Source organism: Pogona vitticeps, chromosome 3 (assembly GCF_051106095.1).
Source record: "Pogona vitticeps strain Pit_001003342236 chromosome 3, PviZW2.1, whole genome shotgun sequence".
NCBI classification, from domain to species: domain Eukaryota; kingdom Metazoa; phylum Chordata; class Lepidosauria; order Squamata; family Agamidae; genus Pogona; species Pogona vitticeps.
In genome coordinates this window covers 52361181-52376525 of record NC_135785.1, presented here as the reverse complement: position 1 = coordinate 52376525, position 15345 = coordinate 52361181, and the positions used below count along the sequence as shown (strand labels likewise).

The 15345-nt window shown below is 41.8% G+C and overlaps 1 protein-coding gene across 2 annotated transcripts; it reads left to right on the top strand.

Annotated features, from left to right (window-relative positions):
• Positions 1-862: 862 nt before the first annotated feature.
• Positions 863-15236, top strand: HOGA1 (4-hydroxy-2-oxoglutarate aldolase 1). Of its 2 annotated transcripts, XM_078389408.1 has the most exons (8): positions 865-1168; positions 1798-1926; positions 2470-2597; positions 3845-3979; positions 9538-9634; positions 10395-10528; positions 11744-11935; positions 15096-15236. In XM_078389408.1, exons 1-7 carry the CDS (start codon positions 913-915, stop codon positions 11891-11893), a joined length of 1029 nt encoding a protein of 342 aa, XP_078245534.1. In that variant the 5' UTR covers positions 865-912; the 3' UTR covers positions 11894-11935; positions 15096-15236. The 2 variants fall into 2 exon arrangements, with proteins under 2 accessions (XP_020667687.3, XP_078245534.1); XM_020812028.3 differs by lacking the exon at positions 15096-15236 and having other exon boundaries at positions 863-1168; positions 11744-13335.
• The last annotated feature ends 109 nt before the right edge of the window (positions 15237-15345 follow it).

Below are 15345 nucleotides of genomic sequence, written 5' to 3'. Positions count from 1 at the left end.
TCTTCCTGGGTTTAAGAAAGAATGGTCCCAAAAAGAAATCCCTTAAAGCTGAGAATAGACAATTCGTTGTCCTCTAGCTATTGCTAAGGTTACAACTGACATCAGCCCTAGCCAGCTTAGCCAACGATGGGACTACTCAAACATCCAATGGCATCTGCAAAGCCTGCTTCAAAAACTATAATCCCCAGGCCTGTGCACCCAAAGGAGAAAAGTAAACAAGACTGAGTTCATACATCCAATGGAGCAGCTAATGAGAAGCTCAAGACTCATCATTTAATATGAAAGCTACTATATCTCTGCAGGACTCAATCAAGAAAGCCATCGCCTTGAGTTTGCAAGACCTGAGCAGGGCTGCTCCAAATGACAAGACTTTTTTTTGGGGGGGGGGGGGTTTCCTTACTTAATTACAACAAGAAATGTGCCAACAAATCAATTCTGTTTTATCTTGATCATCTGGGGTCGGTGGGTTGGGGTATGGAGCACACAGAAATGCTTTAGCACGCCCTTGTTCTCGGAGCACTCGGGCCTGTCCAGCTTGCCCAGGGCCACACGGGCTGGCTCTACTCACAGCAGGCATGGTCGTGGGGAATTAAAGTCCCTCAACCTCTCGCTTCACAGCCACGTACCCGATAGGGTCGCCCATAACTCGGAAGAGACTTGACAATAATACATCCCTGCAAGAGACCCAACAGAGGAGAATAGCGCGGGGTCGTTGCGAGGGTGCATTTCAGGACCCTTTCCCCCTCCGTCCTTTCAAGTTCGCGAAGAGCTTTCCTGTTGCTGAAGGCTGGCCTGTTCTGACCACTCCCGCCTCTGAAGGGCGGTCTAAGGCAGCCACTTCCCCGCCCTCCTGAAGGAGGCGTGTGCCCCCCCACGAACCCGTGCGGCGCGCTCTCACGGACCGACGGGGCAATGGTCGGGGTGACACGGGTCCCGCGCCGTTTCTGGCCCCTGGTTTGGCCAAAGGGCCCTTGCTCGCGCCTCCGGGGGGCTGGGGGCCCTGCCAGGAGGCTCGCCTCTGGGGCTGCCGCCGCCGCCGCCCCGAACCGGCGTCTGGACCTGAGAGGCATCTATCCGCCCTTGGCCACCCCTTTCACGTCGCAGGGAGAAGTCGATTACCTCCGGCTGGAAGAGAACCTGCGTCTCTACGCGGAGATTCCCTTCCGAGGTAGAGGCTGGCGAGCGCTGCCACCGCCACGGGCAAGCGCGAGGGTGGGGATGGAGTGTGTGTGTGTGCTTGGGGGTCTTTCCAGGTACGGCGGAAGGAGTCACCTCGGTGGGCTTCTGCCCCTGCTTTGCTGCTCAGTTGAGACGGTATCAGTATCCACTGTCAGGAGGCGCACTATACTGGAGAACAGAAGGTCTTGCTTGTGGACTTCCCCGCCTGCCAGTATCTCCCTGCCCTAATTCTCATTCAACAATGTAGAAATTAACTTCTGCCATACTACTGTATTGTGAAAGGCATAGGAAAACATGTAACTTTGCATTTCCTCCATCGCTGGTGGCTCACAAGAGGTTATGAGAAAGGAACAGGAAAGCCTTGGTTGGTACTCGCAGCTGCTGGCTCTTTTCCAGAAAGTGGGAAGGGGATGTGCTGCTGAACTGGTTGCTATTTTATTATCGCTCATCCTCAGTGATACACATGGCTGCCGGCCTGAACTTTAGCCTTGGCCTCTGGCTCTGCAGGAGATGGAGGCACAGAGAAGGAACCTGCTTTGGTTGGCACTTCCCTCTCTGCTCTGAAAAAATGTTCTTCTATGCTTGAACAAAAATGCCAACTTTTTTTTTTTTTGGCAGGTTTTGTTGTGCAGGGTTCCAATGGGGAAGCTCCCTATCTGACACAGCAGGAACGTCTAGAGGTGGTGAAACGGGTGCGCCAAGCTACACCCCAGGAGAAGCTTCTTCTTGCTGGAACAGGATATGAATGTAAGCAGTGTGGAGACTAGGCTGGAAGATGTCAGCCTCTGTTTCCCCCAGACTGATTCAATGATTCTGGTACTAAGAATTGTCCCCTTACTTTTATGGACTCTAACTTGAACCTTTGGGCTATTAGAACAACAGTGGGAAACACTGGGTTTCAAGCTCGTTTTGCTGCTACCTCTGACGATTGAATGAAGAGAAGAGCTAGCAGGCTGTTTAAAATCCTCAAAGCTATGACTTACATGCAGATTCCACATTTGATATGCACAGAATTCTCTTGTACTTTGTATGTTTGGCAAGAATATATCTGTTCAAGTTGACAAGAAATGCAACCAGCCTCCTCCACTTTGCTTTGGCCCTGTCCCATGTATCTATTTTCATCTACTGCTGGAATATGGTCTTCGAAAACTTTCCTAGATTAAAGTGGAAAGAGCCACAAGTAGAAAAAAAAAGGTTTCCTGACCCACAGGGCCTACACTTTGTTTCTACAGGGCTCAGAAAAACTGATCTCACTGTACTGATTTCCCCATTTAATGCTTTTCCATTCAGCAACTCAGGGCACCATTGAGATGACGGCACAAATGGCTGACAGGGGTGCTGATGCTGCCCTTGTGGTGACTCCTTGCTATTTCCGGGGAAGCATGACCAGTGCAGCCTTGATCCATCACTACACGCAGGTAAAGAATGGGGTTAGGGCATCTCTCCCCCCACCCCCAAATCAGAGACTGTGATTGGGGGTATTTTTGAGCAAGCGTATGGGATTACACTAGGAATTGGGGCATTGCTTGTACTTGAGCATGTCAAACAAAGTGGAAAGGCAGCTAATAAATGTTTTTAAGACTGGATTCAGATTCAGTGTATCTATAAGCTGAAGGGAGAAGATGATTTCTTTTTCACAAGCTTATCCTGCTTAACTTATTCATAAAATGATAGATGAGCACAAAGCTGAACTTTGGAAAAACAGGGATGTGGAGTGGAAAGGAGTGTCTTTGGTGTTTAATTACCTTGAATTGTAGGGTATATATTATTTATAATTATTTTTCTCTGTATTTTAAAATTCATAACAGTCAAATTTTTTTCAGTGTTCAGCACGTTTAAATCAAAATGAATAAACAAATGTTTTGTCCATTAGACTGACCTTTTCAGCCTCTGAAAAACAAATTATGACTGTTGTGAATTTAAAAAGACCAGGAAACATAAGTGATGCAGCACATTTTAACTGCCCTGATAGGGTCTCTAAAAAAAATCACTTCCTCTGCCCCTCGGCTGAGAAGCAGAAGAAGTGTTTATTTGCCAGTATCCTGAAGCGGCCCTCTTAATCTGCTCCTTCACAATATTGGAAATTCCAGCTGGAAGGAGCTAGACCAAATAAGGTTGCTTAAGCTCTGATATACCATTTGGATATAAGGATCACACCAAATGAACTGGCATATTGCACATTTAGTCCCAAGTGACCCTATTAAACACACACCAACCTGCTCCAAAAGACACTGCATAGACAAAATCTACACACACTTGTATGCATATATGTATCTGATAGGTACCTAGTAGCTACTGTGCTAGGGCTTGGGAAAGTTCATTTGGCCATGCCTAAGGAGGTATCTGGGAGCTGTAGTACACAATTTGGACTGGAGTCTTTATCAGCTTTAGCTAGTATAAACTATGGTAAACAATGTTAGATGCTGCCATCTAATAACATCCAGAGGGCCATATTATTCCTAGTGGCACTGTATCCATACAGGAACTGCTGCAGTAAGGAGATGAGTGGTATTTAATGAATTCTATCATGCTAAAGAAAATATGTGAATCTTGATTTTTTTGATGCACGTTTCTGGATAATGCCTTAGTGGAATACTGTACTTCACTGTCTATACACATGTTGATTCTCCTGAAACTCACACTTGTACTGCTTTGTGCCTCTCAGGTGGCTGATGCCTCTCCAATCCCTGTGATCCTCTACAGTGTCCCTGCCAACACAGGCCTGGAGCTGCCTACTGATGCTGTGATTAGCCTTGCACAGCACCCCAACATTGTCGGGATCAAGGACAGTGGTGGCAATGTAAGTGAAGAAAGGTGGAAGCCAAGGTGATCCAGGAGGTGGGACGGTACAATTGCATTTTGGGATGCTGACAAGCATCTAATTTGGAAGGCCTTCCACTATTTGAGAGGTAGAACATCACGTTCTCAAGGAGGATCTGGAGACCTGCCAACAGTCTCTTTATCTAGTGTTGAAATATTAACTCTAAAATAACAACTTTCTTAGCCCAGAAAATATTTTTCATATACAAGGTATGCAGCCAGGTGGTAGACTTCCACACAATTATTTAGCTCTTTTTTTCTGCTATCACATCCTGATGATGTTCATGTGCTTGTATTGCAAAGGAAGGATTTCTCTGTTGTGGTGTTTACTGTGTAGAATGGTCTCCCCTACCTGTGTCTAAGCAGGTTCCCACCAACTGAAAATCTATCTCTTTACCCAAGCATTCTCCTCAGTATTGCCCTAATTGCTAACCTTTATCCGTCATCCTATTTTTCAATGAACTGTAGATATTATTGTTTTATTACTTTATTCTTGGACCCAGTGGCCTTATAGCCCCCTTCCATCTCTATTATTCTATGATAATTATTCTATGATTCTTCTAGGTACTACTTGTACTGTGGTTGTTATCTGTAGACTGCCCTGGGATTTTAAAATGAAAAAGAGTCTAGGTGTGCTGTTAAATAAATATGGGAAGAGGAAAGAAGCAAGTTTCTTGATAAACCTTATACTTAAAGCCCTATGCAGATTTTATACTTATAGTTTAACCAAACATTTATGCTGGGTTGTGCTGAGTAGCTCCATGATGTGGTTGTGCACATCACAATTTCCCCCTTTGATGTATAGCTCTTGGGTGAAGACCTGTTCTTCTTTGTGGCCTCTTTGAATCACACCCTGGGTGATCCGCGCCTGTGCGGAGCCTCATTGGAAGAGTCTAGAGCTTCTGCGGTAGCAATAAACACATTAGAATAAGCCCCTCTCCCCGTTTAAGTACCTTGGTGCCAAGTTTCCCCTTTCAGTTTCTTTCAACTGCCACGTTGAGAGACTCACAGTTCGTTCTGCTTAATCTTGATTCCTTTTTATTTTTATTTAATTTCTCTTATTACAATTCAGAGTTTTCAATACTTTTATTACTTTTTCTTCTTCTCCACAATCGGCCTCCCGGCCGCACCCCCCCATCCAACCTCATTTTCTCTTAAATCATTTTTCTCTAAATTCATGGCCCCTTTGGGCCCGTTTAAGCACTGCATCTCTGTGATAATAAAATTCCGCATCCCGACGGACACGCTAAGTGCCTTTTCTGTTTAGGAGAAGAACATCAAACTTCCTCCTGTGCCCATTGCAAAAATTTCAGACGTGGAGTTCTCCGGTCCCACCTTTCTAGGCTAAAACTCCGATTTAGGGAACAATCTTTGCAACCAGTTAAAATGGCCCAGCCCCATGTAAGGCCACTTCTCAAACAAAAGCAATGGAAAAAGTTGTTACCGAATCATCAAAACAATGTCCATCAGCTACACCATCTCACTTCGACGCTCCATGTACATCATCCAAGACCTCTAAAACACACAAGTTGAAACCCTCAATGCCAAAGTCCTCAGCGTAGAAAACTTCTACTAAACGTCAAAGACCCACTGAAGCTTCTTCGGCTCCAGAACCTGCCTGCGGTCATCCCTCCACAGCCTCAACAGCTCTCTGAGTCACTTTTTGTTGGTATTTGCCATGTTCACTTTCTGGAGGTCTTGGTTTAAATCCTCAGTTTGCCATAAAACTTACTGAGTGATCTTGAGCCATGCACTCATTTTTCAGTCTTACATATCAGTTCAACTTACAATAAAAGTTAAGTTATATCAGGTTATTTAGAAGTAGATAACTAGTGGTCACATTCCCAGTTAATATCAAGATATGGTAAAGATAAGCAACAAAGTTTCTATGTGGACAATACTCTCTTTGACAGAATACTCCTGGATACCAAAGACATTAAAGATATTGAAGCCCAATATAATTTTTTATTAGATTTTGATACCCAGGAGGTGGTAGTTAAGGAATGTTTGATAAGGTGGGCACAGGATATTGGGCATAATATAAGTTTGGATCGGTGAGAACAAATATGGAAAAACAATATAAAAACAATATAAAACTTATCAAGTCAGTAGCATTTAAAGAAAAATATATAAAATATTCTACAGATGGTATATAACTCCCACAAAACTAGCCAAAATGGATGTAAAAATTTCAAACCTCTGTTGGAGATGTAAACAAAAAGAAGGTTCTATCATATTTGGTGGTCATGCAGGAAAGCCCCAAATACTTGAAAAGGATTGAAATGCTTTTGCAAGAGGTTCTAGAGAGTCTGATAACTGTAACCCCTGAATTCTTTCTATTAAACATAATTTCTGACTCAGAAGAACCAATGAAAACATATTTAGACCCGGAGAATCCATCATAAGATGAGTTAATAGCAAAAATTCTGGACATGGTGGAAATGGATAAGACATAAGACATAAGACATAAGACATAAGAAATTTATTTGTCATTGCGCTCACAAGTGGGTGCAACGAAATGAGGTGCTCTTCCCCAAGGTAAAACTGGACAACACTACAAAAAAAAGTTAAAATATACACAACTTTCACCATCCAAATATAGATACCCCGTTTTCTCTCAGCAATTAAAATTCCACCAAAAACCTATGGCCCCGCATTTAAACTCAATACTGCACTTGGGTAAAAACTGTTCTTGAATCTGCTTGTCCTTGCTTTCAATACCCTGAATCTCCTTCCTGATGGTAATAGTTTAAAGAGCTGATATCCCGGATGAGAGGAGTCTTTCAGTATGTTAGATATCTTCCTCTTACATCTGTTCTTATACAATTCTTCCAAAGAGGGGAGTGAACAGCCAATGATGTTTTGGGCCGTCTTGATCACCCCTTGAATTGCCTTTTTCTCTGCCACTGTGCAGCTCGTGAACCATACACAGAGACAGTAGGATAATATGCTCTCAATCGAACTCCGATAGAAGGTGATCAACAAACTCTCAGTCAATTGTTGCTTTCTAAGAATCCTTAGAAAACACAACCGTTGTTGTGCCTTCCTGATTAACGCAGCGGTGTTTGCACTCCAAGTCAGGTCATTTGTTATGATAGTCCCAAGAAACTTACATTCAACCACCTGTTCCACACAAACTCCATCTATATAAAGTGGCTGAATGTCTGCTCTTTTTTTCCTATAGTCCACTATGAATTCCTTGGTTTTTTGGATGTTAAATAAAATGTTGTTTTTTTTGCACCAGCGGGATAGCTGTAATACCTCGTCCCGATACACAGACTCATCATCCCCAGAGATAAGTCCTACTAGTGTAGTATCGTCTGCAAATTTGATAATCCTATTACTGGGATGGTTATTGGTGCAATCCGATGAATAAATGGAGAACAGTAGTGGACTAAGGACACAGCCTTGTGGAGTGCCAGTGCTGAGTATCTTGTCAGTAGAGATGTAGTCATTCAGTTTAACCCTTTGTGGACGATTTGTTAAAAAATCCAAAATCCACAGACAGACAGAATCTGGAAAATCAAGATCTTTAAGTTTGTCTATTAATCTGTGGGGTATAATGGTGTTAAAAGCAGAGCTAAAGTCCGCGAACAGCATTCTTACATAATTCCCTTTACATAAATTATCAGAATGGTTAGATCTGACAAGAAAGATGAACCATGGGAATTGTTAGCATAAATTTTTATGACTGGCTTAGAAATAGAATGCAAATTAATATTTGATAATTGAAAGCCTGTGATAAATTTTAGAAATAGAATGTATATTATAATTAAGCTATACTGGGAACTTATGTATCTATAAAATGTAACAGATGATAATGAGTATTTTAAAATGTTTATGTTGATTTGCACCCCCTGTTTATCCCATGCCCCCATTTCTTCTATCCCTACACCTAACCCATTAAAAAAAAGATAACTTCAGCACTCCAACTTCTGTTAAATAACAACTTCTATTAACCATTGCCAGCGTGAGGGATTATGGAAGTGAAAGTCCAAAATATATCTGTATAAGCACTGTTGCCCATCCAGTATAGCAGTTTGGAATATACAGCTGATTTCTCCAGATTGAATGTGGCTGTATTTTGTCATACAACAGGCACTAATGACTGTCATCTCCATGGCAGGAATGGTGTGCTGAAAAACAGCAGCTTTTTATCTGTCTCTCACATGTGTATCCTACTTAACCCTCCAAGGAAATCAGAATGGCATACTGTACATGTAGAGGATCAGGTTTTCATTCTCAAGTACTGACACTTTCATATCTAGGATCAGACTAGGATCCATTTTGCTGGTAGAATGACACAACTGGGAACCTTAGCCAAGCAGCCAGATTTGTTTTAGGTCCCCATAACTCACCTGGAAGTAGATGAGAAGAAACTAGTGATGGCCTCTACCCAAGTCAAGTTGTGGGTCTACCAATGGCTTGTACAAATTACTGTAATACACTAGTTTTATTCCCCCCCTCCAAACCTCAGTACAACCTGTATGGGGATCCCAGATGATGTTTCCTCAAAGAACATCCCAAGCAGAAACATGAACAATGTCAAGACATAACGTGGCCTTGCAACATCCTCTGCTCAGAAGTGTAGGTCATCCATGTCACCTTTTTGCAGGGATGGGGACTCGAGTCACAGGACTCACTGTCAAGTTGGACTTAAGTCGCACCAGTGACTCGACCGGGACTCACCTCAGGCTTTCCCCCCCAATGACTCGGATCTGAATTGTAATTCTGAACGCACCCACCCACCCTTTTTTTCTGGGGGGGGGGGAAGCTTGTTTTTAATAGGTACTCAGACTTGCACATGAGAAAATTGTGTAACAGGGGAAAAATCTTTACATCCTCCTTCCCTAACAACCTAGGTCTTCCCAGATATTCTGCTTTATGACATAATGCATCAATTTGATGGTGTTGTTGTCCATGCTAGCTGGATGCTGCAGGGCAGAAGATTTGGAGAGACCTAGGCTGGGGAACACTTATTTCTTTAAAAAAAAGGGGGTTGGGAAGGCCAAGCAATATTGGTAAGTATTCCTAAAACATTAGTCCTGTATCCGGAGCCCTGTTCAGGCCATCAGGATGTATTTAGTCTGAATGTGATAGTAGAGGGACTAGGCTAACCCTGTCCCATTACATTCTAGCTCTCCTTGTATGGAACTCTAAATCTGAAGAGGAGAGCTCTCTTCATATATGGAGAATCAGGAACCTGGAAGAATCAGCCCCAACATCATAAAGCCTTGGGACTGGTTTTTCTGGGCTTGCTCTCCCTGGATGAGAAACCAGGGTTCCTAATCATGAAGAGGTGCTCCAAATGTAGAGATGTTTTTCTCTTCGGACAGAGTTAGGACAGAGAGGGGCAGGGCTATTGTGCTCCCTCTGCTCACCTGTTCAGATTAACCCTTTTACTGAATACCTGAAAAGGGTTTAAGAGTGCATGAGAACATGACTTATGAATACCCAATGTCCACTGTCAATGGCAACTTTTGCAACTTCTTGTGATCAGTCTTGTTTACCCCATCAAGCCATCACATTTCTTCTTAGATAACCCGTGTGGGGCTGCTGGTTTACAAGACACAGCATGAAGACTTCCAGGTACTGGCAGGATCAGCTGGCTTTCTCCTGGCCAGTTACATTGTAGGTAGGTGATGGCAGGAATGAACCTGTGTATGGTGATGGGAGGCAGTCCTGCAAAGTGTTTTGGCTGGATGTTTTGGGAGTTGAGAAAGTATACGGTGTGTTGAGTGTATAACATTTTAAAAAGAGATAGCAGGCTATTTGGAAACTTGCATCCCTATACCGTTCCTTGAGCAGATCTGCTAGGGAGCAACAGTTGAGATTAGGGATCCAAATCCTTGCTTGCACTTGCAGATGAGGAACTCAAAGATTATTATTCTTCTGCTTGAGAGGCGAGATATTTAAGGCATCCTCAATGAGAATTCTGATATATGCACAAACTATTTTTATGCAAATTACACAGAACTGGAGTAGCTGCTGTCCCACTGCATGGTCTGTCAAATATTACAAGGATGAGATGGGTTGTTTCTGTCTTTTTGACCAAGAAGCCAGTACTGTACTTATGTTTGTGCTCTGTACTGGCAAAGGCAGGAGTTTTGAACAGAAACAGTTTGCACAAAATTATGGAAACTCAATCTTGTCTTGTTTTCTTGTGAAGGATAGCAATCTCAGTGTATTAGCCCAGCCTTGGAGAGAATGAGTATTTTGTAAATATTATTCACAGTCACAGGTGAGCTGTTGGGAGAGAAGATCACAACATTTGGTCTATTGTATACCACATTGGATTGAAAGATTTCTTGGGGTAGTGATGGAGCGTCAGTTGTGCAAAGATGGTGTGTTTCAGTGTCCAGGTGTTCTTTTCTGCTGGCTGTTTCTTGCTTCAGGTGCTGCTGGAGGGATCTGTGCCCTTGCCAATGTTCTTGGCATGCCTGTCTGTCAGCTTGAGCAGCTGTGCCATTCTAGAAGCTGGGATGAGGCCCGTAAACTGCAGCATCGACTCATTGAGCCAAACATTGCGGTAAAAGTCAGAAGACTGGGAGGAAATGTGGGATCTGAAGTTGGCAAAACCACTTTTTTTGCCAAGCCATGGGCAGTTTCTGTGGAATTCACTCAGGCCAAGATAAAACTCTTGTGCACAATTTGGGCTGGTCTGGATGGGAGCCAGTCCCATCCTTTCTCCTTTTTAGCAAAAGATCTTCCCAGAACCACGGGTTATATGCACCCTAGTGCCAAATTAGCAGCACAAACAAGCGGTTGTCTAATGACAGCCTACAGATTTGTCTTGCATTTTCCCCACCTCACCACAGCAGCACCAAACTCAGCCCCTCTCTCCATTGTGAATGTCTGTTTCCTGAGCTATGGAAATTTTTCATTTTGATTCCTCACACAAAAAATGCTACTTTGGAGACAAAGACCATGACATTTTCAGTTTTCTTTGCACAGCCTGTGCTGTATTCACACTGCACATTTCCAAAACCTACAAAACCATAAGTAATGAGTGCTTAATTTTTGGTAGATTATTTAATATTTATGAGAAAATATCCAGGGCTTCTAATTTCAGTACTAAGTTTCCTGTACTTCCCCCTGCCCCACAATTGTATTAACTATGGCAGGCAACACTTAGCTAGACAGAAAAATAGCATGATCTTATATAAAGTCTCTCCATATACTTTTTATTAATACTGTATATATACAGCATAGCTATATTAGATCCTGATGATGCCCATCTGTTTTATGCTGGACCTTCTGTGGACATAGGACCATTTCTACATCTGCCTTCTCCAGCTGCTTCCCAAATGTGTTGGATTGCAACTCCCATCATACTCAGTCTGCAGGGTCAAAAGGCATGCTAGTTGAGGATGATGGGAGCAGTAGTCTAATACATCTAGTGAGGACAAGTCATCTTGGCCGATGGAGTTCTTAAGTTGCTTCTACATCCTGTGGGTCTAGAACTCAGGGTTACCTGTGCAATAGAAGCTTAGAACTGTAGAGTTAGAACGTTTCCACAAGTGTCATATAGTCAAACCTTCTTCAGATGCAAAAAAGCTACAGCTAAACCATCCTTGACAGCCAGCCAAGCTCTTTTAAAAATATCTCCAATGAAGGAGAGTCCATCACTTCCCAGTGCAGCCTGTTCCACCGCTGAACATTTCTTGCGTTCAGGATACCTACAGTATTTCAGATTGTTTGCTGTATGGATGTTTTCAGAAATTCACAGTTTCTGTTTCCACAGGTGACCCAGAAGTTTGGCGTCCCAGGTCTGAAGCAGGCCATGGAGTGGTTTGGTTATGAAGGAGGCTTCTGTCGTGCTCCCCTGCTCCCATTGAGCGAAACACAAGTGATGGAACTGCGCCAGCATTTCAGCTCCCATGGCTGGCTCTAAAGGGCAAAGCAGCTCTACACAATGATTGGAATGCTGAAATGAGTAGTAGGTCTGTTGCTATCTAGCCTGGCATCAGTTTTCACAGATTTTCTTTTGTCACCTAGTGAAATACAGCTCAAACATACAGCTTATTCACTGGCATGATTCACTGGAAATCTGAGAAATGCTATAGCAATGAAACAAGGGAAAGAAAGCCCAAGGATGGTGCTTGAAACAAGCAAATGCAATGTTTGGCAGAAGGCTAGGAGCCCAGAACTCTTCTCTCCATGCAGGCTTTGTTCCTTCTTGCTTAGAATGTCCAACCATTTCTTCAGATACACTATATCTATTGCCCATACACTATGCTGCTGCTTGCATCAAATTATCTGCTATAGAGAGAGCATTCCCTGATTCCAAGAATCACAGGTCTGTGCCATCTCCATTGTTCAGACAAAAATGGAAACAAAAATGTTGTTGCACTTTAAAGACTGTTTTATTTCAACATGAGCTTTCATGGATACATCCACTTCTTCAAACATATTGAAGCAAAACCATTGTTACCTTGTCAATCCATTTCCTGTGCCTATTTTGTAGGTAACTTTTGGTTTGGCTTCACTCCAGTATGCCTGAGGAAATTGATATATTCACAAAAGCTCACACTGAAATGTAACAATTAGCCTTTACAATGCTACAGAATTTGGCTTTAAAGTTTTCTTTTAATCTCTTAATTTTGTTATTTTTGTCTGGATATCCTTGCACAACCTAACATGGCTACTTCTTTGAAATGTCCATTGGTGTAGAAGTAGAACCCAGTGCTCCTGCACATGTGACTTTCCAGGCCAAAATATCATTTATTCCATCACTTCCCGTTCCCTGTGTATGAACTCTGTAAGGTCAAGTCAAAGAACATACAGTATGAGGTTGCCACATTACTGTATGATCTCCTCCTCTAAGCCTTTAGTTGCCAAAAAATTCAGGGCCTGTGTCACTTAATCTGTAGGTTTATGGTATAGACTGAAGCCAGACTAATGACTAGTCAGCATCCTGAAGACATAGGGTGGTTTATTTTGCAGACAGTGCTGCTTTGCAGTGCTGAGCTTCACTTGATCTTAATCCTCGGAAGACTGAGGTAGCATGGGATACAATTAACCTCTGCTAAAATATGTTGTGTGCATCAGCATTCTATGTCATTGTGGGCATTCCACAGTTTCGATGATGGTGTATCCTGCTTGGCAAAGGAAAATATTGGGCTTGATTAGAGTGTGGTAATTTCACAATCCCCCGGGAGAGCTGTGCTTTCAACCAAAGGAAACTTGAATTACCCATGCAAGAGTATTATATAAAGCTGAAATGTATTACTTTTTGTTGTACCTCATTCAGATTATTGGAGAAAGTAGTCCTGGCACCAGTAGTTGAACTTATAGCAGGTAGTCAATAACAGTAAAGAACTAGTGCTTAAACAATCACCCTTGTTTTTCTTTGCATTCTATTATGGTGCATTACAAAATACGTTTAGCTTAAAAACTTGTAGCCCTGAAGACACTCACAAAGGACTACTCCCATTATTCTTCATAACTGGCCATGCTGATTGGAGCTACAGAAATCTGGAATCCAGAAACACAGGGTGGAGTCAGACTGACTGAAGAAATTTTCCACTAAAGAAAGAACAGAAATAATGGGGGGAAGATAAAGAAAGGAGATAAATTAGTTCAATTATATGTACCAGTTTTCCTGATGTAAGGCAATAGTTCCAAAGCTTGGATTCCTGTATGTTCCTCGATTAAAATTCTCAGAAGGTGCATCCAGCACATCTAGTGGTCAAGGTTTCTGGGAGTCGTGGTCCAAGCACACCTAGGAATTTAAGCCCGAGTGCCACTGAGCCAGAGAGTTCTGTCAAAAAGGATGGTTTTGAGAAGAAATTTCAAAGAAACAGATAGTATCCGACAGCTGTTCTGAAACCTTGTTGCAAGCATAAGAGGCATGGAAGGTGCAAATATTTGAGGGGGCAAGAAATCTTCCAGTAGTTGATGGCAGTGAAGTAGGGGAAGCAAAGGCCACAGAGAGTCAATGTGATGGGGTACAGGCAAGAATGTTTCCCTGCATCTTGACACATAAAGCTTGTGTATTAGTTTGGATAAAGGAATGGATGACTCTTAAAAATAATAGACTACTCAAGCTGGAAGAACATGATCTGATGCTTGGTTGGCATGCATTTTTGTGGTACAAAAAAGCTAAAAAGCACAAATATTGTTACAATCATTTGATAAGAAGATCTCTATTAAGGTCCTGGGACAAGATACGATATACAGGAAGATACCAGAGTGGATATCTCCATTAGAAGCTTTTACCCAACCCAACCTTATGACTGTAAACAGACTGCTCAGATATAAAGAATTATGGTACTAAAAGGAAATTGCGAATTTAAAAGATGAGTTAGAAGAACAAGATATATAGATTGGTGAGCTAGAATACAATTGGAATCTAGATATGTATCCTGTTTCGCCGAAAATAAGACCTAACCTGAAAATAAGCCCTAGCATGATTTTTCAGGATGCCTATAAGGCCTAGCACAAAAATAAGCCCCAGTTAAGTGAAACCCCGCCCTCCACCAATGTGCAGCAACCAGAAGATGACATGACTGAATTTGAATAAATGTAGTTGTACATGGAAAAAAAAATCCCCTGAAAATAAGCCCTAATGTGTTTTTGGAGCAAAAATTAATATAAGACCCTGTCTTATTTTCGGGGAAACATGGTAAAAGATAAAAAGGAGGGTTTTTATGAAGAGCAAATACTCCTGGATAGAATATTATTAAAAACAGATGACATTGATTTTAAAAAAGTATGAATTCTTATTACAAATTAAGATGGAAGATGAAGTGCTAAAAGACTGTATGACCAAATGGGTGCAAAATATAGGGCATAATATTGATATTGATGACTGGGAAAAATATGGAAAATTAATAAATCAGTAAACTTTAAAGAAAATATATACAAAAAGTTCTACAAATGGTACATGACGCCAGGTAAGTTGTCAAAAATGTATAAAGGTACATCAAATATATGTTGGAAATGTAAATTACAAGAGGGAACCTTGTATTGTATGTGGTGGACATGTAGTGAAGCAAAAGATTATTGAATACTAATACATGAATGTTTACAGAAAATTCTGCTATCTAATATACTTTTTAAACCAGAATTATTCTTATCAAATATGTTGCCAGAGAGTTTGGATAGGAGAGAGAGCCATTTGGTGATACATATAATAACTGCAGCCAGAATACTCTATGCATGGAAATGGAAGAAAACCAAAATACCAAATCATGAAGTACATGTGGGAAAGATTTTGGAAGTGGCGAAGGTGGACATATTAACAGAAGCTTTGAAAGACAATTCAATCCAAGAAGCAACTGAAAAATGGGACCCTATATATAACTGAAAGCCAAATGTGATAATTTTAATACAAAAGTCAAA